The sequence below is a fragment of the Podarcis gaigeae genome, assembly GCF_964106915.1.
Source record: "Podarcis gaigeae genome assembly, chromosome: 15".
Taxonomy (NCBI): domain Eukaryota; kingdom Metazoa; phylum Chordata; class Lepidosauria; order Squamata; family Lacertidae; genus Podarcis; species Podarcis gaigeae.
This window is the reverse complement of record NC_139692.1, coordinates 16,837,874-16,865,323: the sequence shown is the minus strand read 5'-3', so window position 1 is coordinate 16,865,323 and position 27,450 is coordinate 16,837,874. Positions and strand designations below refer to the sequence as shown.

The following is a 27,450-nucleotide window of genomic DNA, read 5'->3' as shown; positions in this document are numbered from 1 at the left end:
GTGTGGGCGTGTGTGCATGCTCCCCCAGAGTCTGAAAGCTGTGGGTCAAAGTGCTTGTGGGCCATAAGGACCAGACCAGATGTGCACAAAAAGGTGGACCCTCCCCTCCCCAAGCCTTCAGCAAAAAGCTTTGAGTGGCATCTGTGTTGCTATTCTTTCCCAACTTGCCTGTGTTTGAAAATGACCTGATCTGTCCTGATGCTTATAAAATGGTATTGAGCTCTGGGTGTGGGTGTAAGGTGCTTGGCTGGGGCCATTGCTGTGCTTGGGGGGGGGGGGGCAGGACAGGAGAGAGGGCCTTCTGCCATCACACCACTGAGGTTATTTGAAAGCGAGCTTTGCAAACTGCTTCAGTGGTTCTGATGGCCAACAAGTGCTTCACTCCCACAAGCCAGGCCATCCCAGGGAATGGGAGGAGAGAGAGAGAGAACCCCCCTCAGCACCACGTGAAGCTTGGTACAGTCCATAAAGTGCATTTATCCACCCCAGAGCTATCCCCCCCCCCACCATCCACCCGGCCTCCCACCACCTGTCCATTAAGCCTTAGCAAACAAGTGTTTAAAAGGAACCAGACATTTACAAAAATAAAAAGGGTCACTTAGCTCCTTTCTCCTCCACTTAGATTTGAGATAAAACTGGGAGGATTTGGGAGCCAGTATTACAAATATTTACAGAATATTGTACAAGCAGATGGCATCTGGCATTCTAGCAAGCAGAAGGCAGCTACCTCCGTCCACACTGCGGAAATAGCCCTGCAACTATGCAAAAAGGTTTTTTGGAAAATAACAATTTCAAGAACAGCCAACATATACACACACACACACACACACACACACACATACATGTATTTGAAAACAATGGACATGTCGTTGGAAGGGGGGAGGATAAAGCCACAGCCTCTTGCAACCTTCGGATCAACTGAGCAACACACACACACACACACACACACACACACACACACTTACACTTCAGTGGCAGAAGTTTGTCTCTTCCGAGCAATGCCAGGCAGAGGCAGCCTCCCCATCTATGGCTTTGGTGGCTGAGCATCTTCTTGGTCCCCTGTCTTTCCTGGAGCTGGGGCAATTCCTTGCTAGCTGCCTCTTGCCAGTGTGGCAGGCAAAGGTGTGGACCCCTGAATGCACCCCCCCCCCAGAAAGAGTAAGCAGCAGCAGCAGCAACCCGTCCCAACAGAGGCTCCAGGAAGCCCTGCTGGACATCCTTGCAGGACCAATGTGCCCCAACACCTTCATAACCTTGAGAGCCCAGGCAGGGCAGAGTTAGGAGGTCGGCTGCTCCATGCCAGCCTCCCCTAAAGCTTCTGCTCTACCCAGCCAGCAACGAGGGCATGGCACAGCCATTTGTCCTAGGCAGAGGCATCTCTCCTGGTGGGACATCTACAACGAAGCAAATGATGTGGGAGTGGGAGAAGGGTAATTCCTATGGTGACGTGATGCAGGGCTAGATTTCCTGAAGGAAAGCCTGGCTTCCTGCCTGCTCTCTTTCTGGGAAGCAAGTCATAGCCAGGCTGCCTGCTAAATCCATCCAATTGCGAGGCAGGCAAGCCAGGCACCTGAGCAGCTGCCTCCAGGCCACTGGTCCAAAGTTCCATCCTTAACCTCTCCAGGTAAGGCAAGGAGAGACCCCTGCCTGAACTGCTGCCAGCCAGGGGCAGAGCAGCCTCTCTCGAAGCCGGCACTTGCCTGGTGTTTTTGACTACAACCTCCATTCTTCCCAGCCAAGCACAGCTGTGCTCCCTTCTCCCAGCATCACACAGCTAGCTGGGGCTAATGGGAGTTGTCGTCCAAGGGCACCACCTTGGGAGAGGCTCATGTTGGACGATACGGGACCAGATGGACCGGTAGCCTCCCTTGGCAGAAGGCAGCTTCCTAGACTCAGTGATGCTCAGGTGACAACGGCAGCTGCAGAAGCAGCACCTGGCTATCAGCAGTTGCCCAAGGATGCTCAGCAGGCAATGATGACATGAGCTCTAAATATCTGTGGCAACAGGCAGCCCAGACTCCTGGACCATGTTCAGGCTGTAACGGGGAAGTGGGGCGTCCTGTTTCCTTGCAGAGTAAGACTTTGGAACCCCCAAGAGAGGGGAGCACAGCACCATCCAGCTGGCCCCAGATCTGGCTCACCTCCACAGCTACCATTGCCCAACCAGCAGGACTTAACAATGAAGAAGCAGCCACAAGGAAAACACTGAAGGATGGAACTGGAAAAAAGGGAGGCAGGGTGGATGTGGGGGTGATGAGTCCCCTGGAGGCTTGCTAAACCCAAGTGAGTCACTCATGGCTCCAGGTATGATGGATGTCTGCATAAAACCATCCTCCGCAGATTGGTGCCCTCCAGGTGGACAACTATTCCCATCAGCCCTGGTACACAAAGAGGGCTGACTCGGAAGACACAAGATTTACCCACCCGGGAAGAATGGCAGATGAAGGTGATGGACTACATGGAACTGGCGGAAATGACGGGCAGAATCCGAGACCAGGGAGAAGAGTCGGTGGAGGAAGATTGGAAGAAATTTAAAGACTATTTACAGAAACATTGTAAAATTAATAACTGTTAGAAGGATGTTGGAATAATATTATATGATTTTAGCAGGAATGATATAAAAAATTTTAAAAGAGGGAAAGGATTTGCTGAAATGGATAATTGACCTAGAATACAAAAAAGGGAGGTGTGAGGAGGTCAAGGAAATAAGCTAATGAAAGATTAGTAATGAGGAGATTGGATGTATTTTTCTTTGCGTTTTTGTTTTTGTTTAATGGGTTTTATTTCTCTGTTTTTTCATATTGTGATGTGTTGTTTTGTTTTTGTTTAATGTGGTATTTTTACTTTTTCTTTGTGTAACCTTTAAAATTTTAATAAATATTATTTAAAAAAAAAAACACACAAAGAGGGCTGACTCCCCACGATGGGCAGAACTCCACTGAGTTCTGCCACCCCCGAGTCCTGCTCATGAAGGAGGCAAGGGACAGGGAGGAGTGAGATGCTCATCACGAGAGGCTCCTTGAAGAGAAAGCGCTTCTCCAGGGAAGCAGCTAGGAAAGGCAGCTAGACAGCCTTAAGGAGGGAGGAGGCAGCTGCTCCTTCTCATCAATGGATACAAAACTCTTTTCGACTCCTGAAAGCCTTTTGGATGCCTGGGATTAAAAAGGGACCATCAAGGCCCGTCCACTGCCAGAGGCAGGGATCCCCCCTCCACTTTGCATGGTTAACAAAATGGAACCCTCCTCACCTTGAGATGGACACCTGTGTGTCGCAGCTGGCCTTGCCCCCAGACCCTATGCGGGGGGTGTTCCTTGAAAGAAGTGTGGCCAGTGAAGGGCCGAGAAGGAGCCCAAATGCTCCCTGAGTGGGGTGGGGACAGATTCCCCCTCCTTCAGTTTACCATTGTATAAGTTACATATATTTATATATATCTCTATATATATATTTTGTAGAGAGACACGCACACAAACCCTTTAAGAAATGACAGCCACTCTCACCGGCGCTACACAGAAGCAACACTTTGGGGTCTGTCCATCCCCGCTGCCGTTTCCGGTAAACCCTTCCAGGTCGTGAGACCTCGCGAGTAGTCCCATCGTCACAACACGAGCAAAACGGGCCATGAAGCCCTGAGGTGGGAAATAGCTCTGGGCCCCTCCTGAGCTGAGCAACCCCACCAGGGTTCCTGCTTCTCTTCCTTGCACGGTGACAGTAGGCCTCTCTCGCCCACCAGGCGGGCAGTGAGAGGAAGAGTAGGGCCTCCGTAAGCTGCCATCCCACAAACCACGGCAGGAGGGAGGAAAAGGTTTCGCGTCTTCTGCCGCTTTCGGTGCAGCCGGCCAGTCCCCCGCTCGCAGGTGGCCCTGAGGCAGCTGCAGACCTGCACACAGCAGAGGTGGAAGGGGGTGGGAGGAGTTTGTGGCTCCCGGCAGCTGTGCCCCCTGGCTGCCGGCACGGGCCTGAGGGTGGGGAGGCAAGAGCGCTCACTTGAGCAAGGAGATGTCGTCGGCAAAGTCGTCATGGCCCCGGCCCAGGCAGCGCAGGCAGCGCCACTGGGACACCATGAGGCAGAGAGGGAGCATGAAGAGGGCGCAGATGGCCGCCATGACGTAGGCAATGGTCATCAGCGTGGACTCGTCCGTCTGGGGGATGTTGTAGCCACAGTCCTCCATGTTGGAGTGAAGGAAAGGGCCGTCCACAGCGGCCGTGCGGAACTCGTCGTGCACTGAAGCAGAGGAAAGAGGATAATGAATGCAGGACAGCAGTGGTAAGACAGACGACTGACGTGCAGGTTCAATCCCAAGTAAGTACCGTATTTTTCTGTGTATAAGATATTATTTCCTTAGAAATAATGGGCAAAAAATGTGGGTCGTCTTATACATGGATAGCAGAAGGGGGGCGGGCGATTTGCGGCAGCAACCAGCAGGAGATTTGCAGCGGCGATTGGGTGTGTGATTGGTTGCTGCGGCCAGGCCTGCTGACGATTGGCTGCGGCAAGTGGGCGTGCTCTTTAGGCGTGTCATGGCTGCTTTAGTTGAGATTCCTGCATTGCAGGGGGTTGGACTAGATGACCCTCAGGGTCCCTTCCAACGCTACAGTTCCATGGTTCTATGAGATGCATAGGTGTGCCTGAGGCAGCTGCGCAGGTGAGTGGCACCCAGCTCTGCCCACTGAAAGAGGCTGCCCGTCTGTCTGCCCCTTCTGCAGTCAGCCCCTCCTGACACCTCACACTTACCATGGCAGGCACTGACTGCAAAGCCGATGCGCTTGCGAGCCCGGTCAAAGACCACGTAGAAGCCCTCCATGATGACAGCGCCCATGACGGTGCCCGTGGCCGACTGGGAGATGGCGAACTTGTAGCATTCATCCTGAGACGTAGCCACGTCCTCGACAGGCCGCAGGTATTGCTGAGGGAGGGAGAGGCTTTTGGTAAGCCGGGGCACAGAAATTCTACCTTCCTTCCCCAAATGAGAATATCCTGCCATGCGGGCTCAGAGGCGTCAGGGTTGCCCAACGAGATGAGGAAAGCACTCTGCCCATGCTCAAAGGCAGTCTTGTTTTCTCACAAGGGCTAGGACTAAGGCCAGCTGCCATTTGCTATCAAGCTGGGCGCAGTTTGTTTCCTCCCTGCTCATCAGGAAACACTAGCCTGAGCTAAGTTGCATAATTGCTCTGCTATTTTTGCTTCAAAATTTTGAATTTGTGATTTGAGTTCCAGCCAAATCACCCTCCTGAAAGCTCAGCTGCGTTTTCCAGACCGCCTCGGTCTTCTGCACAGCTGTCTTTGCATCCAGCGTTTTTAGCACCACATTTAAAACCACTGCCCCCTGCGATGTCAGCAACATGTTGATGTAGTCCAGGGTTTTCCAAACATGGGCCTCTAGTTGGTTTTGGACTACAAATCCCATCATCCTTAACCACTGGGTCCTGCTAACTAGGAATGATGGGAGTTGTAGTCCAACAACAGTTGGAGACCCAAGTTTGGGAAATGCCAACTTAGTCTTTGCATTAAAAACAAAACAAAATTGCAGCACCTGGTAGCTCTGGCAGGCTCCCCTTTAAAGAAAAACATAATTTTGCCGCCACTTTATGGAGGGATGGAATAGTTTTTAAACTGTTTCAGCCCACACCAGCGAGTTTTTTTAGACTATGCTGCTGCTATTGTTTTAAAGTGCCTTTAAGAAGATTGGGAAATGATGAATTTTGATAGTTGAAGAAGACCCTCAATTCCCAGCAAGGTGAGTGGACATTTTAACAGATCCTCTCCTCCCAACACCCAAATTCCAGCCCACAGCTGAATCCGTTAGCATTTTGGTTTAGCTCTAACCCAGATGCTGCCAAGCATGGTGCCCAAATCCAAAAGGCTGGTGTTAATCTGAGATCTTTCTCTCCAGTCCATCTTCCTCTTTGCTCCCTAGAAAACTCTGGGCCCCTCAAGACCTCCCAGGTGGGGAGATTGGGGAATTCAACTCTCAGTGCAGTCGTACCTTGGTTCTCGAATACCTTGGTACTCGTACGTTTTGGCTCCCGAACACCGAAAACTCAGAAGTAAGTATTCCGGTTTTTGAATGTTTTTTGGAAGCTGAACATCTGACATGACTTCTGCTTGGGTGCAGGAAGCTCCTGCAGCCAATCAGAAGCCACGCCTTGGTTTTGGGAGTTGAACAGTCTCCCAGAATGGATTAAGCTTGAGAACCAAGGTTCCACTACATGGATGGAAGATTGAGATAGATAGCTATACATAGATATATACAATTGTGTTTGATGAGGATCATCACTACTGTATTTTATATTTTCCTTTTTCTATATTATTCTTTTCTTTTGGTGCATTGACTTTTATTCTCTTTCTATAAAGAGAGTTTGGATTCCATGGCTTAATATGTTAAAAATCTCTAAAACAATTCTATTAAAAGGGTGGGGGGAGAGAACTCCTGGCCCCTCCAAGCTGCAAGAACTTCTCTTGAAAGCCAGATGCAATGCCTTAGCCCAAAGCACACATGCAGTCGCGGCACCTACCTGTGGCAGGATGCTGATCCGGAAAGACTGGTTGGTGGTCTCGCCCATCAGGTAGAGAGAGATGACTGGGAAGATGTGCCAGGGGGTGGTGCCCACTTGCCAGCAAACCAGCTGCTCCCCCAGCCAGAAGCCATCAGGGAACTTCTCTGTCTGTTGAAGAGGGAGGGAAGGGGGTCTTCTTAGCACCAGGACAAGCCACACCAGAATTGGGGGGGAGGAGAATCAGGGGGGGGAAACTGCTGGGGTTTTTTTTGCTTTTCCTCCATTCCTCAGATCAACAAAGATGAAGCAGCTCTCCACCTCCACGCCAGGGAATAATGATGCTTTGTGCTAGAACATCTAGCACAGAGATGCTGGCTCACTTGCCAGGGGTGGGGTGGAGGAACAATAGCAGGAATGGGTTTTACCATTTCCATGAATTGCAACACCTCCCCAGAAGAGGCCCAGTTACTCTAACCGATTCATTTTTCACAATATACCGTATTTTTCGCTCTATAAGACGTACCAGACCATAAGACGCACCTTGTTTTTGGAAGAGGAAAAGAAGAAGAAAAACATTCTGAATCCCAAAAGCAAGCGGGATCGCTGCACAGCTGTCCTGGCTTATGGGATAGCCACACACAGCCTCTCCTGGGCAAGGGGAGCCTTCATCCCCTGCCCAGGAGAGGCTGAGCAGCTATGCCAGAAGCCAGGACAGCCAGCGGGCTCCCCCAAGAGCTGCGCTCCCTTTAAAGAGTGTGCGGAGTGTGTGTGCGGCTCTTGGGAGCTTTTCCCCAAGAGCTCCACGCTCCACGCGTGCTCTTTAAAGGGAGCGCTGAGCAGAGCCTCCCGCCTGCATTCGCTCCGTAAGATGCACACACATTTCCCCTTACTTTTTAGGAGGGGAAAAGTGCGTCTTATAGAGCGAAAAATACAGTATGCCCCATTGCAGGATCTGAATGTTCTGGTCCCGGAGCCCTTGGTTCAGGATTCGAACACAGAGCTGAGCACACCTCACTCTCCGCAGGGCCCGCCTATAGGCAGACCAGGAGGTGCCCTTTTCCCTTTGCTGATCCCACCCCACCCCCAGTGCGTTTCTCACCGAGGAAGCTGTCTTTATGGACTTCACTGCTGCCTCAAAGACTTTCTTGGGGAGGCGGAGGTTGGTGGTGCCGCTGTCCACGATGCTCTTGTCATAGTTGTACTGCGGGGAAAGACAAAGGCGCTCAGGCTCCAAAAACACCAATTCCCCCCTTCCCTCACTTTCCCAAGCTCATGAACACCAACTCCAAACTAGCCCTGGCGGTGGGAGACAGAAGCTGACTCATACTGGAACCTGAATGGGTTGGGTGGGGGGGGGGTTCTGAACTGGATTTCCCCTGCTATGGCCAGGCTGAGCACAACCTGATCCCAAATCTGAGGAGCGGGAGGCGAGCGGTGTTGGCCTGTGGCAAGTGCCTGGGCAGAGGAGCAAGGGCAGTGTCCAGTCCTCAGTCCCAAAAGGTGTTCCTAGGCCCTGGCTTCACCTCCGAACCAAGGCATCTCATTGGTGGGCACTGCTCAGGTGGCTCCTCAGCACACACCGAAGTAGGGTGGATTTGATTTTATATCAAATTGATTTAAATCACTAGTCAGTAAGACTTGATTTAAATCTTTCTTTCTTTTTTTTTACAGAAACAACTCATTCTTGCTGGTATAATCTTAATATTTACAACCAGATGAAGGTTTCATTTTTGGAAGAATAAATTTTCAGAGTAGTTTTTACAGTTACATCAAAAAATTGATACTATTAGAAATACATAGACTGATAATTATGAAATTATTGTGAGGTTTAATAAGTTAAATGTTTATATTTGGACAACTTTTCTGCTGTACTTTATTGGAAGGAGAAAAACAATCATTTCCTTAATAACAATTAAAACAATTTATTTAACTAAAACAATAACATTATAGCACATCTATCCATGTTTGTTAACTGATGTGGTTAAACAATTTTTTAAAAAAACCAGCAACTTAAGACTGAGTTTTAGCACACGTGAAAAACTTAAACAAATCCTTATTTCCTGATGAATAGCCTTTGGACTATAATGTAACTTAAACAGAAAACTATCTTAGTCACTTGGTGGGTGTCCGTGTGGGGTAATGTTGATATGTACAGTATAGGTAGGTACAATGGTACCTCGGGTTAAGTACTTATTTCGTTCTGGAGGTCTGTTCTTAACCTGAAACTGTTCTTAACCTGAAGCACCACTTTAGCTAATGGGGCCTCCTGCTGCCGCCGCGCTGCCAAAGCATAATTTCTGTTCTCATCCTGAAGCAAAGTTCTTAACCTGAAGCACTGTTTCTGGGTTAGCAGAGTCTGTAACCTGAAGCATATGTAACCTGAGGTACCACTGTATTATATAGAGTAATGTAGGTATGTTTTATGTTATGAAAATAAGGTAGTATGTTGTGTATGTGTATTGTGTAAATGTATATGTATGTGTTTTATATGTTAATAAAATTTAAATAAAAAAAAACTATCTTTAGAGGCAAAGGCATTTTATTTTAATAATGCAATTCAAATTTAAAAAAAATCTGGTTTTTTTTAATATTTTTTTTATTTTTATCCACCCTGCACCTGAGCATCCCTGGCTCCCTCTCACCTCCTTGCAGTCCATCTGCAGGTCCTGCCCGTTGATCTCTATCCTGACAATGATCACCTCGTAGTACCACTCTTTCCGAATCGGGGTGTACCAGATGCTGCCCACGTAGAGGGACGGGTCGATGCCTCCAATGATCTGCAGGGACAGGGGTGTGGCAGGAAATGGCATTAAGAGGAAGGGGCCGAGAGGAGGGTGGTGGATGCCCCGTTCCCCTCCCCTCCCCACCGCTCCTCAAAGCACCGGCAAACTTCCTGCCTGGGATACTGGAGCTGCCTAGAATCTCCAGTCCAGGCCAAGTGCAAATGGCACAAAGGGAGTGATGGAGAGGAAAGGACACTCTGTGTGTGCTTTGACACACTCTTCTCTTCAGGACCCTCGTACCTACGGGACCCCCTCTCCTGGTATGCCCTGCGGAGGACCTTAAGGTCCATAAATAACAACACTCTAGCAGTCCCGGCCCCTAAGGAAGTCAGATTAGCCTCAACCAGAGCCAGGGCCTTTTCAACACTGGCTCCGGCCTGGTAGAACGCTCTGTCTCATGAGACCAGGGCCCTCCGGGATCTGATTTCTTTCTGCACGACCTGTAAGACAGAGTTGTTCCACCTGGCCTTTGGCTTAGAGCCATCCTGATCCCCTCCCCCTCTTTCCTTTTCTTTCTGTGATGGAACCCCTATTTGGGGACTTCCCTGGCTTTTCTGGCCCACGTAGGACCAGTCTGGATAGTTGGCCTTGGTGAAGATTTGACGTTTTCTCCCCCAAACAGTTTTTGATCTGGGCATCCACTGAAATGAGGCATTTTAAGTAGTATTTTAATCTTGTTTTTAAATTGTATTTTAATCAATTGTTTTTATACCTGATGTTAGCCACCCTGAGCCCAGTCTTGGCAGGGGAGGGCAGGGTATAAATACAACAAAATAAATAAATAAAATAAAATTAGAACGCTGGTCTTCCACATAAAGGTAAAGGGACCCCAGACCATTAGGTCCAGTCGTGACCGACTCTAGGGTTGCAGCGCTCATCTCACTTTATTGGCCGAGGGAGCCGGCGTACAGCTTCTGGGTCATGTGGCCAGCATGAGTAAGCCGCTTCTGGTGAACCAGAGCAGCACACAGAAACGTTGTTTACCTTCCCGCCAGAGCGGTACCTATTTATCTACTTGCACTTTGACGTGCTTTCAAGCTGCTAGGTTGGCAGGAGCAGGGACCGAGCAATGGGAGTTCATCCCGTCACGGGGATGGATTCGAACCGCCAACCTTCTGATCGGCAAGCCCTAGGCTCTGTGGTTTAACCCACAGCGCCACCTGCGTCCCGGCCTTCCACATTCTCACCCCCAAAACAGGAGAGCCCTCCTGCCTGAACCTCAGCACCTGGAGCTGGGCTGTGGTTGCTTAATGGTGAGGAGAAGGCACTCTGCAGATGCTCAGAGGTGCTCTCAACCTCTTTATTATGTAGCTGTTCTGAGACTGGGAACAGGTTCTGGGGATCCAACTAAAAGGAGGAAAAAGAGACCCTTTTTGCCCCTGTGCCCCTCACTCACCATGCTGCCCCCCACAGAAGCCAGGGCATCCGAGACGTTGGGCGGGAAGCCGGCGCCACACAGCTGCAGGGAGAAGAGGTTGGGGACCTGGGTTTGCTTCACCAGTGAGTCAAAGAAAGGCTCCAGGGTGTCATCAGGCTGCAGAAAAGGAGACGAAGGAGGAGGGACTCAGCATCAGTGAGCATGGAGGAAGCAAGTAGGCTGTGAGCTAGCCCTGGGCTTCAGGCTCACAGGTAGGCCCTGCTGGGCTTTGGAGGCTTGGATGCTAGAATATCAAGGAGAGGGGGTTGGACTGCTGCAACAACGTGGAGTTTTTGCCCAACGTGGAGCTCAAATCCACAGCCCTGAGATTGAGAGTCTCCTGTGCTATGCTCCTTGGGAATGAGGAACATCTAGAGCCCTACCAACCCAAGCTACCACTGGCCCCAGCTAGCATGACCAATGGTCAGGGCTGATGAAAGGAGTCGGATGACTCCAGAAGAGCAACAAGCTTGCCAAACTCAGGACGAGACTGCGCATTTCATTCGGGGCAGCTTCTATGTTGCTCCCTGGCAAAGGTGCAAAGGCCTGTTCTCCAGAGATCCAGAGTGGCTAGCTGGTCAGGTTTAGCAAAATCTCTCACTTGGACTACTGCAATGCGCTCCACATGGGGCTACCTTTGAAGGTGACCCGGAAACTACAACTAATCCAGAATGCGGCAGCTAGACTGGCGACTGGGAGCGGCTGCTGAGACCACATAACACCGGTCTTGAAAGACCTACATTGGCTCCCAGTACGTTTCCGGGCACAATTCAAAGTGTTGGTGCTGACCTTTAAAGCCCTAAACGGCCTTGGTCCAGTATATCTGAAGGAGTGTCTCCACCCCCATTGTTCAACCTGGACACTGAGGTCCAGCGCCAAGGGCCTTCTGACAGTTCCCTCACTGCGAGAAGCCAAGTTACAGGGAACCAGGCAGAGGGCCTTCTTGGTAGTGGCACCAGCCCTGTGGAACACCCTCCCACCAGATGTCAAATAGAAAAACAACCACCAGACTTTTAGAAGACATCTGAAGGCAGCCCTGTTTAGGGAAGCTTTTAACATTTAATGTATTACTGTATTTTAATATTTGGTTGAAAGCCGCCCAGAGTGGCTGGGGAAGCTCAGCCAGATGGGCGGGGTATAAATTATTATTATTATATTATATTATATTATATTATATTATATTATATTAATGTAAAGTGCTTAAGGTCTCACAGAGACCTGCCAGAGGACAAATGCAAGGAGACTGTTTTGCAGGTGGCATTCTAGATGGCAATGCCCTTTAAGGGGAGCTCAGTTTTAAGAGCAACAGGATTGGCTCCCTAAGCCCCTTTGGGCCTTCCAGGAGCCAGGGCAAGGGGGTTAAAGGAGGGTTATCCTATGCTGCTTGTGTGGCTGCATTATAGTTTCCAAGAGTATAACAAACAAACAAAAACAGGTACAGTGGTGCCCCGCAAGACGAATGCCTCGCAAGACGAAAAACCCGCTAGACGAAAGGGTTTTCCGTTTTGGAGGCGCTTCGCAAAACGAATTTCCCCACGGGCTTTCAAGACATTTCGTCTTGCGAGTTTTTCCGACTTTTTTTCCCTCCCCCCCCCTTTTCTAAGCCGCTAAGCTGCTTATCTGCTTATCCGCTAAGCTGATAAGCCGCTAAAAGCCGCTAAGCCGTCAATGGGCTTGCTTCGCAAGACGAAAAAACCGCTAGACGAAGAGAATCGCGGAACGGATTCTTTTCGTCTTGCGAGGCACCACTGTAAGCTTCTAAACTGGAAAACTGTAGGGAATTTTAATAAATTTTAACTGCCCAGCACATTTCCATTGGGAGATGTTGTTGTTGTTTTTACTCTGCAGTTGCGATTTGCGCTGGAAAGGTTTGGGGACACACACACCCCACCCTCTTACATTATACAGTTTCCACAGTGGCAAGGGGTACATTTCTTCAGAGGTGCCCACACTGATGCCAGGCTCACCCGGGCAATCTCCGCATACGCCAGGCCCAGGATCCCTTCCCAGTTAGACCCGTTGATGAAAAACTTGTCTGACTCGGTGATGGCAGCAATGTTGGCGCGGACGGTGACGTTTGGGCCGTGGGGGATGGTCACCAAGTCAGTGCCAAGCTCCCCTTCCCACTTCCCCTGCGTGTATGGCACGTAGACTCCTTTCCGCAAGTCCCGGTACGTACCAGAGCTGCAAGAGACACACAGGGGGAGGTTATGAGGCAGTGAGAACACAGGTAGGCGGCATGTTGAGGGAGCTACCTGCATGAGGCAGCCTCAAAAACTCAAGGAAAAACCAGGAAAGACTGTTTATGTATGAGACAACAGCTGCAAGGATGCTACTAACCCAAAGATGCAAAGACTAGGGAAGAATGGCAAGCCAAACTGCTGGACTACAGCTGAAACTCGGAAAATTAGAATATCGTGGAAAAGTTCATTTATTTCAATAATTCAACTTAAAAGGTGAACCTAATATATGAGATAGACTCATGACATGCAAAGGGAGATATGTCAAGCTTTTATTTGTTATAATTGTGATGATTATGGCGTACAGCTGATGAAAACCCCAAATTAACAATCTCAGAACATTAGAATATCAAATGAAATAAGCAAAACAAGGACTGCAAATAGAGCAATATTGGACCTCTGAGAAGTAGAAGCATGCATATGTACTCAGTACTTGGTTTGGGCCCCTTTTGCATCAATTATTGTCTCAATGCGGCGTGGCATGGATGCTATCAGCCTGTGGCACTGCTGAGGTGTTATGGAAGACCAGTAAGCTTCAATAGCAGCCTCCAGCTCTTCTGCATTGCTCGGTCTCATGTCTCTCATCTGTCTCTTGGCAATGCCCCATAGATTCTCTATGGGGTTCAGGTCAGGCGAGTTTGCTGGCCAATCAAGCACAGTAATCCCATGGGCATTGAACCAGGTTTTGGTACTTTTGGCAGTGTGGGCAGGTGCCAATGTTCTGCTGGAAAAAGAAATCAGCATCCCCATAAAGCTCATCTGCGGAAGGAAGCATGAAGTGCTCCAAAATCTCCTGGGAGACGGCTGTGTAGACCCTGGACTTAATGAAGCACAGTGGACCAACATCAGCTGATGACATGGCTCCCCAAATCAACACAGACTGTGGAAACTTCACACTTGAATTCAAGCATCTGGCATTGTGTGCCCCATTCTTCCTCTAGACTCTGGGTCCTTGGTTTCCAAATGAGATGCAAAAGCTGCTCTCATCAGAAAAGAGATTTGGGATGAGAACAGAAATTGTGCTCTGGCACCACAGCAGCGGGAGGCCCCATTAGCTAAAGTGGTACTTCAGGTTAAGAACAGTTTCAGGTTAAGAACGAACCTCCAGTGGCAAGAGTCTTATTAGCACAAGCATGGAAGAATGAGGAAATCCCGACAAAAAAAAAAGTGGCAAGGGAAACTGATGGACTATGCAGAACTGGCAAAACTGACATACAAACTGCGAGACAAGAACAACTGTGGCTTTAAAGAAGAATGGGAACTTTTTACAAATTACTTTAAAAAAACCCAAAATGAACTGGACTCCTTGGCAGGTTTTGAATAAAAACATTATTGTTAACATAATAGATAGATAATTTAAGGATTTTTACAATTTTGGGGAAGTGAAGATGGTATGTTTTTGATAATTTGCTATGTTGAAATTCTTAATAAAAACTATTTAAAAAAGAAAAGAACGGACCTCCAGAACAAATTAAGTTCTTAACCAGAGGTACCACTGTAATTTAGAGAGCGCTCTTGGCAGATGTGATGCCTTGGAGTGGGGTGGGGGGGCATCGCATCAATGCTGTGCACCTGCCCATCTTCTCTGCTCACGTCTCAGTAGCAAGAGGAGCAGATCGCCCTGAAGATGTCCATAGCACCCAGCCCATTCCCGGCCGGCTTTGGGCTGACTCCCCCATTAGCGCCTTGGCCCTGAACGGAGGCTGGCTGGCTCTCCCCACTCGGCCACGCAAGGCAAGGAGGCAGTGAGCAGACCGAGGTAGAAGGGAATCAGCCTGCCATTGTCCATTGTGCCCTCCAGCAGCAGCTCGAGGGCCAGACAGTAGCTCAGCATTTCTTCCCCCATGGCACAGAAAGAAGCCATTTAGCCCTGATCTGTGTGCTAGTGTCACCTGGTGCCACCCTGGCACTGCCAGCTCATGGCCAGATAGTCAAGTGTTTTCAGAAGACCTTACCAACGATAGAAGAATGGCAGATGAAGATGATGGATTTTTTGGAGCTAGCCGACCTAACCGGAAGAGTCCACAACCAGAAGGAGGAGTAGTATCAGGAAGAGTGGATTAAATTTAATGATTACTTAGTTAAATATGTTAAGTTAAATTAACTGAAAACAGCTTGCAGATACTTAATTGGCTCAGGATTTTATTTATGTTAAGTGTCGAATTAACATGTTTAATTTCATAATGTAAAGATTTAAGGATGTTAATGTTTAAGTTAAATTTTATAAGAACTGTGATTTGGAAAACCGTTAAAAGGACATGCAATGTAATTCAACCAAGGGGAAGCGAGGAAGTCACTTAACAATGTTAACAAGTGTAATTTTCAATAAGGCTATGATTCATGTTTGTTTGTCTTATGTGTTTGTTTGTTTGTTTGTTTGTTTATAATGTTGTGAAAACCAATAAAAAAAATTGAAGAGAAAAAGTGTTTTCAGAAGACCAGAGACAGATGGGGCAAAGGGGCATAGGGATTATGGCTGGCGCTTGCAAAGGCAAAAGCCCCTCGGGCAAATTAGGGGCTAAACACCTCCCTGGCGAAAGAGGCTGGCGGGACAGAAGAGGGGAGAGGAGCGGTTTCCTTGCAAGCTCAGAGCTGCCCCCTCCTGCCCGGCCCCACAGCTCCCCTGCATACTCACAGCTGGCGCCGGTAGTACCGCCTGAGGAAAGGGTGAGGGGCTGCACCCACAGCAAAGTTACTGCTCCCTGTGTCCACCAAGATATTCAGCTGGAGGAAGAGAAAGGGAGAAAGGTCAGTGCGTTTCATGCAGAGCAGCCCAAATGTGCACGGCAACATCCTGTCCGGGACAATGAGCTTGTGCCTGACCCACCCACGGCCCGGAATATAATAGCTCCAGGGTGCATAATGCAGCACCACGTCTTTTAAACGAGGCTGGCTTCTGTCAGCATTGGGCATATGCAGCCTTCTGAACTACACAGGTCTCTACCTCAGGCAGAAAGGATCTAAACTGGGCACAGAGAGGCCAAGCTTGGCATCAAGATGCAAATGTTCTGTCGCTTTGGGCAGCGGCCTGTTCCAAGTTCCAGGAGTGGAAGGCAAGTTCCCCCAAGGAAAACGTCTCTGTGCACATATCTTTAAGCCAAAGGGAGAAGCTGGCTCAGAGCACAAAGTCACTGGTTCACCCCCTGCCCTTGGTCTGCAGCGACAGCAGCAGCAGCAGCTCCTCTGTGTGGTTTAGCCAGTCTTGGAAGAAGTGTCAGCATCAGCAGCAAGCTGCAGGTGTATCAGTTTCCATGTCAGCTGGGGTAGGTCAGGCCTGCCAGACCCCAAGGTGGTGGCGCTGAGGCTGGAAGGAGCCTGCCTCCCCCAATCGCTACGCGGCCTAACCCTTTGCACAAGGGGTGCAGCAGAAAGACAGATAGCTTGCTAACCTTGTGGGGTCAAACGCGGGACAATTTGAAGCGCTGCTGTCTGAAACAGCACAGGAACACTGTCCTTTACACTAGGAGTGAAGAACCTGCCCAGATGCTGTTAGACTTGCACAACACTAGGGCTGATGGGAGGTGCAGTGCAGCAACAGCTGGGGGAGAGCACAGATGTTTCCCACATCTGCTTTTTATGCTCCAAGAAAGGAGGGGACACCCCCATGCACTAAGGCACAAATACTCTCCAGGGATGGGTGCTTTGAGAGGGTCTGGGCCACTCATAGGAGAATTCAAAGAGGGGTTATGAAACAAGACTACTTCACTGTTGTATGCTCACTGTTCATATGCTTTATAAATAAGAATAGTGTGCTGAATAGACCCCCAACGGCACATGCCTCCATGTGGAAAGGCTATGGTATTGATATGTGACTCCTCCAAAACATTGCCTGGCAGAATCTATTTCATTAGGATGTCTGCAAAATTTTATCCCGACTGCAATAATGTTTTCGTTTCTTAATGGTATGCCCTGCAGAGGACCTTAAGGTCCATGAATAATCGTAGTTTAGAGGTCCTGGGCCCGAAGGAAGTCAGATTATCCTCCACAAGGGCCAGGGCCTTCTCAGTGATGGCTCCGACCTGGTGGAATGCTCTGTTCCATGAGACCAGGGCCCTGCAGGATTTAACTTCCTTCCGAAAGGGCCTGTAAGACAGAGCTATTCCGCCTGGCTTTCAATTTAAACTTAGCCTAATCTTTTATTCCCCTTCTTTCCCTCCCTCTCCCCTTTTTATGAAGATTTCCCGCTCTGGGATCCCACAGCTAATTCTCCCCTGGCCTCCTCGCTGGCCCAAATAGGACTAATTTAGCCAGCTAGCCCTGGTGATCATCTAATGTTTATTGGATGGATTTCCCCCCTAAATTGATTTTGAATTCTGAATTTATTGTTATGCACATTTTATACTGTATTTTATGCTGTTTTTTGTTGCATCAATTAAGTGTTTTAAATTTGTTGTTAGCCGCCCTGAGCCTGGTTTTCTGAACCGGGAAGGGTGGGGTATAAATAAAAAAATTATTATTAATAATATTATTAATTGTCTGTCTTGTTTGTTTGTTTGTTTGTTGCTGTGTTTCAAAACTCAGTAAGCATGTCTTTGGAAAGAAAAGCACCAACTCTCCTGCAGCAAGACAGGCCATAGATGCGAGAGCATAGTGTCCACGCAGGCTTGAGCCCAGCAGCTTGGGGAGGAATTTCTCTCCAGTTAAAGGCCATTGAAAAAGCAACAGTCCCCACTAGCCTTGCTTGTCTTAAGCAGCCCCAAATGGAGCAAGGAAGAAACCTCGCCATGGAGGCAAGAGGTCAGCACAGAGGCAGGCTGCAAGACCTCAAGTCACTTCCTGCAAATGTCAGACCAGGCAAAGGCATTTGTAGCTTCTGCTCTCTCCACAATTCTGGGAAGAAAGTCATGTGCCTAATCACAATGAGATCACAAGCAGGATGCCAGATACTTGTTGGCTCCCTCTCCTGGATCGTTGACATAGGATTCTTCTATATTTATACAGCTTTTCACCAAAATTCATCATCGTTCCGTTCCATATGGCTCACTTAAAAGGTCCATCAGCAGCCATTAGTACACAGCATCAGGCTTCTCTAAGCTATGAGCATCCTGTGGCTCAGCTGCACAAAGATGCAGAATGCCCAAAGCATCCTTAAACATTTATACAGCACAGAGCACTTGGCTTGGCACCTCCTGCACTTAATTACCAGCACTTGACAGAGGGATTCCCCTTATATATTCACCTCTGCCTCCTGACCACTCCAGGCACAACCATTTTCAGTCTCAAGTTTACAGAGTAATTTTGCAATGCATTCTTGAAAACCAGGGACTGAAATTGGCTTCTCCTAAGAACACCATTAGGGCTGATCTAGAACTCGAGACAACCCCAAATGACAAGCAATGACCTTTAGCACCAAGTGTGCAGCAGCAGAAGCAGCAGCAGCACGTCAGCAGGAGTGGAGAACCTCTGGCCCACCAGATGTTGCTGAACTACAATTCCCATCAGCGCAGCAAGCATGGTCGTGGATGATGGGATTTGTAGTTCCCCACTGTTGGACCTTAGAGGCCAAGACAAAAAAAAAAATCCAAACCAAAAACAAACAAGAACCTCCTAAGCAGACCATTGGTTCAGACAGAGCTATTGGGTTATGGTCAGAGGCAGTAATGCTTCTGATAGCAGTTGCAGAAAACCACCAGAGAGAGAGGGCTCTTGTTCTGCTTGCAGCCTTCCCATAGCTTCCCATTGCCCTCAAAGGCCATTGGCCTAATCCAGCAACAACCTATGTCCTTATGTTACCACTAATACAGTGATTTGCTGTAACTGGCCTATCTGCAAGTGGTAAAGTCACTGCAGCCAGGTGTGCACTGGCCTAAGTCCACATGGGTTGCACATCAACAGAGAGAACTAAACTGAAAAGGAAAACAGCAAAATGACTGGATCATTAGCAAAGCTGTTCAGGAAGATCCACACACACCCAAAAAGAGTTTTGTGCTGCTATTTTGTTCTGATCGTGTTAACTTATTTTATAAGGAAAGGTGGGAGCCAAGAATATTTCAATGGTGTTCTTAGGGGAAGCCAATTTCAGTCCCTGGTTTTCAAGAATGCATTGCAAAATTATTCTGTAAACTTGAGACTGAAAATGGTTGTGTCTAAGAGTGCCCTGGAAGAAGGATTCAATTTGGGGAAAAGTTGGGCTCAATGAAAGCCCAATTCTGTGCCAAGAGGTCTCCTTCATCCTTTCCCTGCCTTTGGGGACCTGCCATCTCACTTTCTCTACATGCGGTTGCATGTGAAAACCCAGGCACTTCTTGTTAGTATCTGAGAGTGTGGAGAACTGAAGCCTACCCGCTGTTTTTGCCCAGGACAGCAGAAGCAGTTATGCACTGCACCAGAACAGCCTCTTCCCTGCGTCCCAGAGGACACAGCCGCAAGCCGCCACTGGGTTTGCTGGCAGTAATTGAACTCCCTCTGTTCAGCTGCAAACCTGGGCAATAAACACATACACCAATGGCGGAAGTGTATCAGAGCGGCCATACCAACCTCCTCTTGGGTCCTGCTGCAAAATCTCTCAGTGAGCAGCCGGGTGGGGCCTAAACAGAGAGGGGCAATAGAGAGCCTTGCCAGGTCTTGCTGCTGGGCAGCCTTAATCCTGACCTCACAAGAGCTCTATCTTCTCCTAATCCCCCACCGAGAGTGTGCCAGGAAAGGACTTACTGCTTTTGCACTAATCAGCAAACCACAGTGCACATGTGTACACAAAGCGCAATCTCTTGCTCCCTCCGATAATTTTTTGAAGGCTGTCACCTGCCTCCTTTACTCACCATCCAGGCAACAGACAAAGTCAAGCTTCCATAGGGTTGTCACCAATGCCAGCCCTACACAGAGTAGGCCCATCAAAGTTAATGGGCATGGCTAATTTATGGCCAGTTGGGTTTAGTTGGGTCTACTCATCATTGGCTCCAACCCCATAAATTTAACTAAATTAACAGATGTCAATGAATGGGGCTGGCTTGTGCTCTCACTCAAAGCAATCTTCGGGGGAAACAGAGTCTGCTCTCTGCTTCTGGTGCTACCATCTCTTTGCCTGAATGTGAAGAGTTCAGCATAAGGCATTTAAGGGTGCAAGGCCAATACATCCTGCACAAGAGTAAGTCCAACTGAATAGACTGGAGCTTACAACAAAATGAGCCTGCAGTGACCCTGGGTAGCACAACACCCTTTTAGACTAGAGAAAGCAAAAGCCAAGGGAGTCAATTTGACTCTTCCCCACACACACCCTAAACAGAGTTTGTTTTTCCACCTAGTGGCTCACTCATGCACCACCTTGACAGGGCTCTACAGCCTGGCAATGGGTCCCAGAGGGAGATGACAACAGCCTTTGTTGTTCCAGATGACAGCAAGGTCAGCTCCCCAACCCAATGTCCCACCAGCCCTGCCAATCTCACTTTGCAGCTGGCACCCAAAAAGGCCAACAGTTTGCACACCCACCCACACCTGGGGTCACCACTGAGGATGCTCTGCTCAAGCCACACCCCCGCAAATCCTGGCGCTGCTCAGCTTTCACAAGCTACATTCACTTGCAGTCAGACCAAGGCTGCCCACCAAACCCCTTGCAAACTCACATTTCCCCTCATCCACACAGATATGACACCCTGTAGCTTGTTAAATAAGTTGGAGTTCTTGTTATTAAATATACCAAGAAAAAAGCACACCAAGAACTCAGGCCAATGTAAGTTTCAATAGTGGGTGTAGTCCCTACTCGCAAATCAATAGTCAGTTGTAACAAAAACTAATCCATTCAAAAGTATGTATTCTGACAAGGATTACAAACTCAAACAGAGATTACAAACTCAAACTCATAAGATATGTACAACACAATAATTACGTGTGGGTAGATCAACATGTAAACGCACAGAAAAGCTCAAGATACACGTTGATCTACCCACACATAGTTGTTATCTCTGAGAAACATAGAAAATAACAGGATATATTTATCTGAAAGTCTTCAAACTTACACGACCCTTTAAAAATTAGCTGATGAAGGTGAATACATTGAAACAGGGCCCTGTCCTGGTTTCTGATCCATTATTGACTTCTGCCTTCTGCTCAATGATTGAAACTAAGACCTCCACGTCGAATCTGACCATGGACTAACATGAACTTATCTCATAAACTCATAAACTCTTATCTCTAATTCTGTAATGAATTATTGTGTTATACATATCTTTAGGAGTTTGAGTTCATAATCTTTGTTAGAGTTTGTACCCTGTAGCTTGTGGCACCGCATTGTCACTCTAGAACCTCTTCAAAGTCCGAATACTAGCACTTTGGGGAAGCAATGCCAGTGTTTGCCCTGGCTTTGGAGGCTCAGCTTTGCAGAGAGGTTTAGTTCGCTAGCCTGAATTTTGGCACTGTGGGCCTAAGAAAACAAATGTGCTCATAATATGCACACCTGGTACCACTTACTCACGCACACATATAGGCTTGTACTTTTCCCACTTGCTTTCACACACATGCACGCTTTATATAAGGAACCTTTAATTCCACTGAAAGCACCATATGTTGCTGGCATCTCAGGCTTACTTGGCCCACAGCCAGAGAGCTGAAGAGGCAGCCGTCAGATGAGGCTTGGGGAGCTGCGGGAACCTTCCTGGAATCAGGCAGTTCTGAGCAAACCTGCTTGGTAAGGCGAGGCAAAGGGGTGAGGGGTTTTGTGGCCTTTTCCCCAGCGGTGAAAAGTCAGCTCGGCAGTGGAAGGGCACAGAGAGCCCCCTCACCCACGATGGGTCAGTTTGGAAAGAAGCAAAGGTGCTGGAAATGCGTTCTGCACATCCTCAGAGGCTATTGCCCGCAATATTTCAGGCGAAGCCCCAGCGCTAAAAATAAGTCCCACGGCTAAGCTGCGGCTTAAGCCTCAACAAATGCCCAGGTACATCCGGCTGCTTGCGTAGAAGCGGGCAACCCAGCTGCACAGAGGGATCCCTGTGAAATTTTGTGCCTTCGTACACGACAAAAACGCCACTTCTCCCCTTGGATCCACGCACACGTTCTAAGCCAGCTCTCTTCCTCACCCACCCAACCAGTCGCTCTCTACGGCAGCTTCTCATTTTCAAAGCTACTAAAGAGAAGCAGCTCCAGATAAGCAGAGCCTTTTTTCACCAGTGGAGAAGAAATGCAATGGTTTCCCATAGGAAACAAATGGTTTTCATGCTCTGCTCACTTTTATCAATGGCTGCACCTCTTCCGAAAGCCCTTCCCCCAGTCTGTTCCCTGGGGGGACCCCAAATAAAGCTGCTGAGGAGCCAGCAAAAGCAGCTCCACCGACAAGGACTGCTTTGCTTTGCATTGGAAAGGCTGCTGGATGTCAGCTAAGGACACAATGGGGCTGGCCGCACGAGAGCACAGGGATGGTCACTGGTTGTGCGGTCTGGTTAGACATAGTGAGACCCGATTTCAGTGACAGACCACGTCTGAATAACTTCCAACTCCTCCTTTAAAAAAAGTATTTTGAAAGGATTCAGATAGGACTCAAAGAAGATGTCCTCCCTTGCCATCTCGCCCTCCCGGCCATGAAGGGCGAACAAGGAGGCAAGTGATCTGTGTCTCTCTGCAGGCAGCACACAACACCCAACTTTCCCTTTTCATCCTTGCAGCGGCCCCTTCAGTCTCCCTTCCCCCGGGCAGTTTGGATCTTCTGAGGGTCCAGCTCCTGGAAATCACCTGCAAAGTGCCCCACCAGAAGCCCAGCTGAAAATCCTGGGCTGGGGGCTAAGAGTCAGAGCTGTGAGCTAAAAAGTACAGGCTGCAAGGTTGATCTCTCTGCCCTGAATTAACCAGGTGGCCTTGGGGAGCCCCTGCCCCACCCAAGCATCACACACACTTACTCTCTCCCCCACACAGCCCCATCCCCACCTGCAACCCACGGACTTTCTTCAGAGGGGGGGATCACTGGCCTTGGATAGGAAACATTCTGAAAGCATCTAGAGCACGGTTTCCCAAACTTGGGTCTCCAGCTGTTTTTGGACTACCATTCCCATCATCCCTGACCACTAGTTGGCTAGCTAGGGATGATGGGAGTTGTAGTCCAAAAACAGCTGGAGACCCAAGTTCGGGAAACCCTGATCTAGAGACATGCCCTCTCCTTAGGGACCCCACCCCACCCCAGCATGGGGAAGGGCGCTGGCCTGGCCGGATACCCCTCGCTGCCCGCCCGCCCGCCCACCCACCAGCACACGGGGGTCCGTGGGCGCCAAGCTCGTGGCCCGACGGCGGCTCACCTTCTGCGGGGGGCTCCCCACCGTCATCTCCACGTAGTAGCCCTGCCCGGACTTGCCTCGCAGGTTGTCCAGCATGTCGGCGAAGACGCCGCCGCCGCCGCTGCCGCCTGGGCGAGGCTCGTCCTGCTCGTCGGCCGAGCGCGGCTCCCGCGACTGGATCGGCGCGCTCCGCAAGGGCAGCCGGAGCCCGACGGGCGCCTGGACGGGGCCTCGCGCCACCCCGGAGCCCAAGCACAGCAGCAGCCCCAGCAGCGCCCGAGCCATGCTCAGCTCCGCCGGCTCCAGCTCGAAGGCCGCGCGGGGAGGAGGAGGAGGACGAGGAGGGAGGAGGACGCGGAGCGGGCAGCGGCGAGGCGGACCAGGCTACTTCCCAGCGGCCCGGCGGCGGCCTCGGGAGGCACCTCCAGGCCGCGGCGGGAGCTGCAGCTGCATGGGGCGCCGCCGGCCTAGGCGAGATGCAGAGGCTCCTGTTGCTCGGCGCCGCGGGCCGGCTCCAGCGCAGCAGCTGGGAAGGCTCCGCGCTCGAGCCTGGGCGGCGGCGGCGGCTGTCCGAGGCAAAGGCTTTTCCTTCTGCCGGAGCTCGCTGGGAGTTGTAGTCCACGGGCGGGCCGAGCTGCAGAGAGGCAGCGGCTCCTTCTGCGCACGCGGCAGCGGCGGCTTGCTCGGAAGGCGCGCCTGCCGGGAGCTTCGTAGCGCCGCCTCCTCCTCTGCGCCCTGGCCCGGCTGATGCCCAGGGCAGGGAGCATCTGCCTTCGGCCTGGCTCTCCTGAGGATGCCTCCTGGCCGGAGAGAGGCCGCGGCCCGCGGCGCACAGCGCGAGCTAGAGGAGCCGAAGTCCCTTTGCCCCTCCATAAAATATTTGACGGCGCCCGACAGACCACCCCCCCCCCAAAAAAAGTTGATAGGCATCACGGGTGCCAACTTGAATAAAATATTGGGGGGCAGTAAACCCCGTCCTGCATAATCAGTCACGTGCACGCACACTATTTGAATGACAATGCCCACCAACTTAGGGAGGCAGCCCCCTCAAATATTTTATGGGAGGACCAAAGACCCCTTGGCCCCAGCAATTGGCCATTCAAGTGGTGTGCAGCTGCCATGTCTTGTGGTCAATTATGCGGGGTGGGGCTTACCTGGGCCCCCTCAATTCTGTATTCAAGTTGGCACCGCTGGCACGAACCAAGGCGGACCAAGTGTTGTTTTTTTGGCACCAGAGACAAAGGGGGGAGGCGAACGGCCGCCCTTTCTTGGCGAGCTTCAGCCACTCCTGGGGACTGCCTCTTCAGACCTCTTGGGTGGCCCCGTTGCCTGTATTGTGTGGCAGGCCCAAGAGGTCAAGGAAGTCCCTGCAAGAGAGCCACAGCGGAAAGCCCGGCTACAGAAGAGCAGACAGTGGGGTTGTCGAGGGAGGGGCCAAACAAGGGCAGGCAGGGCTTCTAGCCCTTGGTGGGAGTCCCCACCAAGTTTTGGGCTGGGCAAGGTTTCACGCTGCTGGCCTTGATAGTTGGACACATTCCTTGGAGAAGTGAGACCAGGCCTGTGTCTGCTTGACCTTTGCCCATCCTGGCTGGTCAATGGGGCAGAGTTTGTCATATCTAACTAGGTGTCTGCCCTAGTAGGTTCCTTCCCTATAGTGCAGGTGGTTCCCACCATTCTGAAGGATGCTCTGTATGGAGAGAGCCTTACTAAAGAAATCTGCCCTCCGCACTTGTGGTATGAATAACTAGGTAGGGTTTCTGTGCCTTGGGTTGCATCTTCACTCCAGGTTTCTGAGTGAAGTTGAGCACTTAGATCCATTCCATTCAGGCGTTAGGCCTGATTTTTGGAATGGAAACTGTCTTGGTCACCCATTGAGGTGTCCCATGCCAGGTGGTTTTCCTGGCTCTCTTAGCAGAGTTGGTACCATTAGTCCTGGGTCTGGCTAGGATGGGTATACATGATGCCACCTTTCAGTAGATCAACTAAGAACATAAGAAGAGCCTGCTGGATCAGGCCCATGGGCCATCTAGTCCAGGTGAGGTAGAATATCACCTTCAGGATTAGTAGCCATTGATAACTTTATCCTCCATTAGTATTCTCCCTTTTTTCCAAGCTATCCCAAGTTGGTTCCCATCACTGTGGGAACGAGTTCCATACTGGTGCATGAAGGACTTCCTTTTGTCTGTTCTGCATCTTCCAACATTCAGCATCATTAGATGTCCATGAATTCTAGTGTAACTTGCATCTGCTCTGTCCCCTTAACCTTTCTGGTTGTTCTAACCTAGAAGCCCAAGCCCAGAATATGGTGCCTGGAGGTTGAAGTTACTGCTATGACCTTTGTGGTACCACAGATCCTCATCTGTGCTTTTTAATATCTACATGAAACTAACTGCTGGTTGAGGCAATTGAAAGGGCATGGTTCTCCTATGCAGCTGACACACAGCTGCTCTGCCTCTCATTCCCATCACCCAAACCCAGGTGATGTCATTTTCAGGAATGGATACGGGTTAAGAACATAGGCCGACTTCCGCAAATCAAGCCAATAAATAAAAATACTTAACTAAAAGTAGAAATTACAGATTTTCCTGAGCACTTGGGGGGTCAAAGGAAAGTATTCTAAAAGAACAGCTGTTGAGACATTTCATTCTGAATCTGCTAGACAGAGCCAGACAGAGGATGGTGACAGGTGGGTCTCCTGCCCCTCCAACCCAACAAATTCTGGCTATGCCCATGGTTCCAGCTCCACTTTTGGAGGTGGTATGGCTCTGAATAGGACGCGGGTGGCACTGTGGGTTAAACCACAGAGCCTAGGACTTGCTGATCAGAAGGTCGGCGGTTTGAATCCCCGCGACAGGGTGAGCTCCCGTTGCTCAGTCCCTGCTCCAACCTTGCAGTTCAAAAGCATGTCAAAGTGCAAGTAGATAAATAGGTACCCCTTTGGGGGGGGAGGTAAACGGCGTTTCCATTCGCTGCTCTGGTTCGCCAGAGGCGGCTTAGTCATGCTGGCCACATGACCCAGAAGCTGTACGCCGGCTCCCTCGGCCAATAAAGCGAGATGAGCGCTACAACCCCAGTCGGTCACAACTGGACCTAATGATCAGGGGTCACCTTTATCTTTACCTATGGCTGTGAATGCCAGTTCCTGGGAATCACAACTGGGGAGAATGGCTTTTGTGAAAAACAAAGTCTCTAGTAGCCCTCACCACAGTGCAGCAACGCTGGCAGGGGTAAAACAACGAGAGGGGCGGGGCAGCTCCTGGACACAATCCTAGGGTTCTGTACGGTGGAAAGAAGCCCGTTCTTTGGTCTGCTTTGAACCTAACATTCAGCTTCATTAGATGCCCCCATCCGTGTTACAGGCTGTTTGCACGCTACACCTTTAACCAGAGTCTGCCCCTGATTCGCCTTGTTTTCTTAGACAAGTTGTTGCAGCTCATAGGGAAGCTGTAAACAGGGGAGAGGGTGGAATGAGCTGCTCTCGGGACGTAGAGGCTGAATTCAGCCGTCCTTACAAGTGACCGAGAGCGAGCCCTCGTATTTTGTGCAAAAAAGAGTCTACGCCGGCGGTCATTTATCCACCACCGATTTAGCAAACTTGCTCGTTTTTCGGGTGCTGCAAAACTTTGCGGGGTTTTCTCGCCCCTGCTGCCGCCCAGTGGCCAAAATCTGAAAGGGCCTGCCTGGTTACAGCACGTTGGAGAGCGCTAGGAGGACTCTATGATAGAGAGAAGCGGTTGCGGTGGGGGGGGGGGCGCGGAAACAGTGTGATGAGGGGGTGAAGAGAGATTGATGGAGTAGGGGGAAGGAAGAGCAGGGGGGGGGTCAGTGTATCACTAACTCAGCACTTTCCAGAGGGTTGTTGTTTTTGTGTGTTTCCCACCTACATACAGATCATGCAGAAGGAAACCAGAGTTTGCTGCAGCTGTCAGAAATGCAAGGGCAAAAGAAAACAATTTGTGCAACTCAAATGGGAGAAGAGACAAGGAAGGTAATGGCAAGGAACAGTTGCCACTAGAAAGATTCCTCCAACTGAGTTAAAGCACAGACATCATATTTCCACCCGCACTTTATAAAAAAAGTATGCCTCTGTTTTTGCAAGCAAGTCGAAGAGAGATTTGTAATTGAAACCCACCTGGAAAGAACCCCAACCAACCAGCAGCTATGAGAAACAGGTAAGGAGACTGCTTGTGGTTCCAATTCCATTTAATAAGTTAAAAGTCCAGCCCATCACACAGCAGTGGAACTTTCCAACATATACAAAGGTGCAGAATTTCACAATCATCCTTAAATATACTATTTTTTCTAGTCCTTTAAATATCTAC

At 49.8% G+C, this 27,450-nt stretch overlaps 1 protein-coding gene across 1 annotated transcript; it reads right to left on the bottom strand.

Moving 5' to 3' along the window:
• Positions 1–589: 589 nt before the first annotated feature.
• Positions 590–23,791, bottom strand: BACE1 (beta-secretase 1). The gene is made up of 10 exons (XM_083714064.1): positions 23,150–23,791; positions 15,571–15,659; positions 12,663–12,879; positions 10,675–10,812; positions 9,138–9,272; positions 7,595–7,696; positions 6,514–6,663; positions 4,733–4,904; positions 2,912–4,222; positions 590–2,395 (listed from the first exon to the last, which is right to left on the bottom strand). Exons 1-9 carry the CDS (start codon positions 23,411–23,413, stop codon positions 3,981–3,983), a joined length of 1,509 nt encoding a protein of 502 aa, XP_083570190.1. The 5' UTR covers positions 23,414–23,791; the 3' UTR covers positions 590–2,395; positions 2,912–3,980.
• Between the last annotated feature and the right edge of the window lie 3,659 nt (positions 23,792–27,450).